This window comes from Halyomorpha halys, unplaced genomic scaffold (assembly GCF_000696795.3).
Source record: "Halyomorpha halys isolate HHAL.00 unplaced genomic scaffold, Hhal_1.1 Scaffold619.1, whole genome shotgun sequence".
NCBI lineage: Eukaryota > Metazoa > Arthropoda > Insecta > Hemiptera > Pentatomidae > Halyomorpha > Halyomorpha halys.
In genome coordinates this window covers 657,757-663,984 of record NW_027110189.1, presented here as the reverse complement: position 1 = coordinate 663,984, position 6,228 = coordinate 657,757, and the positions used below count along the sequence as shown (strand labels likewise).

Here is a 6,228-nt window from a genome sequence, read left to right as displayed (position 1 = left end):
AGTGTATTTATTTTATTGTTACTTAAATTTAATTTTCTAGGTTATATTTTTTTTTTGATCAGTTTTATTTTTTGATATAGATTCATAATTTTATTGATACACCATCATAGTGTGTTCTTTGAATTTTTTTTTTTAATTATTATTATTTTTATTTTTCCTTCTCTTATATTTCTTAGTTTGTTCTCATTTAATTTATATATTTGTAAATATAGTATGAATGAGCTCTATCATCCATATTAACATTGTCTAGAAATATGACAGAATGCAATATTATAAAATGAAAATATATAAACATCTTCTCAGGTGTTATTAATGGGTGATTCAAACCTTGCCTTTATAACCATCGACTAGGTCACATAGGCATTTCTTATGAGAAAATTAAAAAAAAAAAATTGTAAACAAAGAAATGCGACCTAGTTAGAAGATAGTGGATTTTTACAGGAATTACCCATTTTCACCAAAAATAATAAAATAAAAAAAATAAATAAATAAAAATTTACCTCATATATCCTTGCTGGTAGCCGAACTGCCCATAAGCGTACCCTTGCATACCCTGCAAGAACTGTCCTTGCATTTGAGTAGCAGCAGGAGGGTACGACTGTGGGTACCAATAGCCCAACTGCTGGCCGTAGGCATACGGGAACTGACCGCCCGTCAGCGGCTGGAACAGAGGATCGGAGGATATCAAAACTGAAGAAGAGTCCTAATTGTAAACAGAATATGTATAAGTATTTTAACATAAATATATATATTTTTTAAAAATAATTAAAACTAAATCTACATAAATAAAGTAAAAGTGATACAGCAAAAATTATAAATACATGTTAGCCTATAATTGGAAAATTCGAAAACAGAACTCAGTCTTTCAAATAATAGAGATGGCACATCTCACAGCGACAGATAAAATTAATTGTAGTACTCATAATAAATATTGTATTTATAACTATCTAGAAGTGATACACTATTTTTATTTGTGGTTTGTATTTTCATAATTTCAATTTCATATACATCAAGGTCTGAATTTATATAATATTATCTTTTTCTGCCCTGATGAATTAGCGAAATGTTTACTAGCAAGTTATTTAGTGGCATTTTAAAGATATATTTCTTTTTTAGGAATCATCCACAATTAATATTACTACACTAATTATAACAGTAAAAATTAATAGTTTTGTAAACTACTTAGTATTTTTATTGATTGCCACCCGGACTATATTCCTATAATCTCGGTTTCCTTCTTTCATGCTTTCATTATTAAAACAATGTATATTTCTTTAAGTCTGACGTTTCGGCCAATTCGGCCATCCTCGAGGTCAATCTTAATGAAATTTTAGGACCAAATAAATTTTTAAAAACTTTATTTTGACAATTAATCATATTAAATTACAATTAAAATTAAATCTTTTAATTTAACACGTTCAATTGAGAAAATCGGGTGGTTGTAGACTGAAATTAATGACCTGAGCAGAATACCCTGCATAAAGTTTTTTTTTTAAATTACTATGGTTCTAAAATTGTAATATGTGAGTCCTTGAGGATGGCCGAATTGGCTAAAACGTCGGAATTATAAAGAATATAAATTGTTTTGAAACTAAACTTGAAAATTTTTTTTCAGAGGAGAAGGAAAAAAAGAAACTGCTTTGAATTATACGAGTACAAAGGATTACACAAGTTAAGGAACCGGAATTATAAATTTAAACAATTGCCCCTTGCCCAACTGAACCTATGTCACTTTAGACATATGGTTGCATATGTCCACATTCTCTTACAATTTTATAGAAAAAGGAACCCAATAAAAACGACTAGGTTCTAAGAAGGCCCCAGAGACCCTTCTAACTGCCCTTAGTATCCTGTATCAATGGCAAGGGCTGACACTTAGGCAGGTACATGCTGTCATCTCACAATGGACTTGCATCAGTCTAACTATTTTATGTTTAACACATGAAAGTTAGTTTTCACAAGATCATGACTCTTACCCCAATTTCTTGGAAGCCTCACACCTTGCTTCTAGTCACGCCTTTTTCCCCCTCCCAGATATTTACTTCTAAATTCATAGGCTCTCTAGGCTCCGCCTAATTTCCTGAATTATCTGATTGGTCCAAATCCCTTCTCCTATTTCACTATTCTTCCTACCCCCTCTTCTCAAGTGTTCATATATATTTCCAAGACTAGATAGCTATGTTAGAATAAACTCATTTTAGTCTTCACTGATTTTTATGTTATTTAATTCACACACACCGACTGTCTGACTCAGAAAACGAGCGTGAATCCTGGACGTATACTAAGGCAGTGAAATGAATAGTAATGTAAGACAATATAATGTAAAATAATTTTATTTTCTTAATTATAGTTTTAATTGGTGTTGATAAATTTAAAAATTCCACTTAAGTTATTTTGCGATGAATTGACTATACCGCACTCTCAAGCGAAGAGAACTATCATATGGAATGATTTCCATTTGGCCTGGAGAACAATAAGCTGGAGAGTAGGAACTGAAAACAGGCTACCCTCCTCACTCCACCCCCCCCCCTTCACCGTACTTCACATTGCAAATATTTGCTCCCGGCGAAGTGCAAGTTGAAATAAATCAAGTCAACACTGGCCTCTTCCTGCTCCAGCTAATAAAGGGTTCTCGAAATATTTCTCTACTATCGATTCGTGGTACGGTAGTCTACTCTTCCGCCTGTAGAGCGGGCTGGGTTTGAAATGCTGAGAATATTGTGATAGACAATAATTCAAGGCATCTCAATACCAAAAATTTAATAATGGCCACTTTCTGGTATGCTTACCAAGGTCCATTCACTTAATCACTCCATGATTTTACTTTTTAAAATTTCATTCATAAATTTTGAATATAGCTCCCAACAATTTCATATACTCCTACATACTTTATTTACTATATACATATTACTCCTTTACTTTTAATAACGGCTCGTCTAGTAGATTACTACACAAACGCCATGCCATTAGACTAAAAGTGATTAAGGACCGTAGCTCCCTATAGGTCCTAGTGAGGCGGTTCCGGCCGGGAAGGGCTAAATCATAAACACTTTTTTTGTGTTATGATCTCCTCTTGCGAGATTGAGACATGTCGTACATCGACCAACCTACTCGCTATAATTATCTGTTTGAAAAGTGAGATAAGTAAGGCAACCACGGAGGGTGGTAGTGGAGTATATAGGCCGAAGGCACATCAAACTTTTTGATGGGCTGAAGGCCTGTGCCAACCCGCTCTTCAGAGAGATCACCCCTCCAACAAGACCTGGGAGGTGGCAAAGCACTGTCCCCTTGGTAGACGTCCTCACGAGGAAAGGCCTTCGAGCTCTGCAGCTTGAAGGTACCACACTACCACCACCACCAGCCGGAATGGTCCCTCTCCATTCTCTGTTAGCCCCCAGTTATTATACCACCAGTGTATACCCGCCTTCAGCGGACATTGTAATTAGTCTTACAATGCCATACGGCAAACAAAGATGTACTATATATATGTATTATACATTATTGTATTTAAATGAAAAGTAAAGAGGTTTTGAAAATAAAAATTAAAAAAAGGGCGGTAGACGCTTTTTAAATATTGCTCGATTTACCAATCTTAAGTCTCCTCTTCTTGTTTTAAGAAAATCCCTGTTTTGTTTTTTACGTACCCTGCTGTAGAAATAGTTGTCGAGTACAATAAAAAATAGAGAGTTTATATTACGAAGCATTTATAATCTCTATTTAATCTTTATTTATACTTGACAACTATTTCCACAGGAGGATCGAATTAAAAAACCAGATTTACTTCTCAAACGACAGCATTAAATTTAAAATACAGCACATCAGGTACCCAGTAAAAAGAACCAGAAAATGAATAATGTCCATAAAATTCAATTTTCACAAAATAAAATAAGATTTGATTCAATTTATCTAATTATTGTATAGATGATAGACCGAGTGTAACTACCGACTATATAAAGCAAGATAGTCCGAGTATGGTCAAAATAACTCAAATAGTAATTAAATTTTTATTGTTTCTCCCCATTTTACAGAACTTCATAAAGGCTAAAAACGATACAAACAACTGAAATAATGTCATTAATGATGTATAATTCATATATAATGAAAAAAGGAAATTAAAATAAAAAGTACAGTTATTTAAAAGTATAAATAAACAATAATTAAAAAAAAAAAGTAGACATATAATGAACATAGAATTATTCTGTCATATGGCCTATCTTTACTAGATAGAGTTGAGTAAATATATAAACGAAGAGGCCATTTTTCACTTTTTACAACAAATTGTTTAAGTCCTATGTTTTTATTATTATTTTTTTTATTTTCACTATTTTTATAATTACACTTTTTGCACCATATAATTATATAGTGTATAACCAAAGTTTTAAAAAATATTTCGAATACATCTAAAAATAACACTGATACCCTAAGTATGACTGTAATCAGCTTCATTTCTAAATGCACAGTATTAAAGCAATTAATGAATTTCTTCTTTAAAAATACTAAATTCAATAAAAATAGATAAATAGAATTATTCAAAGTTCACAAAAGGCCCATAACACTTTTATCTGCCGATTGAATTAACTTCAACGCCATCTCCAATTGAATTTAAAATATTCCTTTGAGTAAAACAACAGCTAAACTCTTGCTATATTAGAATATAAAAACATGAGAGCATTTGACTGTTCTCAACAACAATTATATTTTCTGTCCCAATGAATATTATAGGACAAAGCTAAATATTCTTTGTTTAATTATATAATATATTTTATACAAAAGATTATAACACTTTAAAAAAAAAATAAATTAGAAAGGAATCTACTCCAATTTTATTGAAATATAATAAATAAAACGTAGAAATATATAAATGATTTCATCAACAAACTGGTTAATAATTATATTCTATAATATGTTACCTGGCCCGTTTGCTGACTGTTGTTAGGGTCACCAGATTCCTTGCCCCAACTGCATTTGACAGGGTGACTGTTTATGTCTGTATTGTGGACTGCAACTATAGCGTGCGTTGCTGACTCTTTCGTCGAAAACCTGATATATCATAATATTATAAATAACAAAATAAATAGAACATCGTTAAATTATAATAAATAAAATGGAATAGAAAGTGGATTACATCATAATTATTTTCATTATAAGAGTTGTGAAACGTAAAAGTTATATAAGCTGAAAAACTGATATTATGTTATTATTTATAATTTTGTACTGTTTTGGTATTTTTTTACAATATTTTTATAAATATAATCAAGATGTAGCTAAAAAGAAAACTACTTTTTCATAATGTTATAACTGTTATAATCGCATAATTTCATAAAACTTTTTCATAATCTTCAAAACTGTTTAGCTCACTTTTTTTATACATTTTCTTTCACAATTGTATACATTTTTGCTCTTAAGACCACATTTTTTAAATCATCTTGATGTTGAGTTCATCTTTGAATTTTCCCAACTTTTATTTTCTTCCGAGTAAATCAGAAATGAATTTTAGGATAATCTGAGAAATCAAAATACTGATTTATGGTGTAGCCGCACTACTACCTTCTTATCAACCAATCACCACCTCCTCTATATGTAAATATTTAATATCACAATGCCGTATGATATAGGTGCTCAAAAACCAGATGATATAAAAAATATTATTATGAAAATCTAAATTTTTAACTCGATTATTTACTAGATAATAAGTAAATAACATTGCTATCACGATAACAAAAAAAAAAATAATAATAATAATGGTAGACTTCAAACGAGCTCCATTTCACATGTATATATATTCATATATGTATATATAGTTGACCGTAAAAATTGATATATAAGAAGATGGTCAGCGTTGTGGTCAAAAGAGAAATAAAAATAGTTTACAACTATTTATTTCCCGACGTTTCGTCCCACTTTGTAGGGCTTCATCAGGGCTAAAAGATACAAAAAAAACAAAAAAAAACTGAGAATATTACAACAATAAGGTAATTTAAGCTAGGATAAATGTTATATAAAAATAAAGTGATAAGAAATTACACATAAATAAAAGGACGGAAGACATAAAATAGTATCACTAGAAAATAAACTTGAATAAACAATGATAAGAATAAAAATAAGTAACAATGGCAAGAGTAAAAATTGTTTTTAAAAAATACGTAAAATATACATTTAAAAAAGTACTGGTAATGTTTATTTAATCTCTACTTTCTTTTTTTTTTTTTTTTTTTTTTTTTTTTTTTT

The 6,228-nt window shown here is 30.4% G+C and overlaps 1 protein-coding gene across 2 annotated transcripts in view; it reads right to left on the bottom strand.

Moving 5' to 3' along the window:
* The window catches only part of LOC106684799 (nucleolysin TIAR), a 511,771-nt gene that overhangs the window by 19,113 nt on the left and 486,430 nt on the right, over positions 1-6,228 (bottom strand). The window contains exons 6-7 of one of the 2 annotated variants that reach the window (XM_014427074.3): positions 4,911-5,040; positions 501-703 (exon numbers count right to left, since the gene is read on the bottom strand). In XM_014427074.3, the coding sequence (XP_014282560.1) occupies positions 501-703; positions 4,911-5,040 (333 nt within the window). The remainder of the gene's footprint in view (positions 1-500; positions 704-4,910; positions 5,041-6,228) is intronic. The other variant, XM_014427075.3, reaches the window with a different exon arrangement.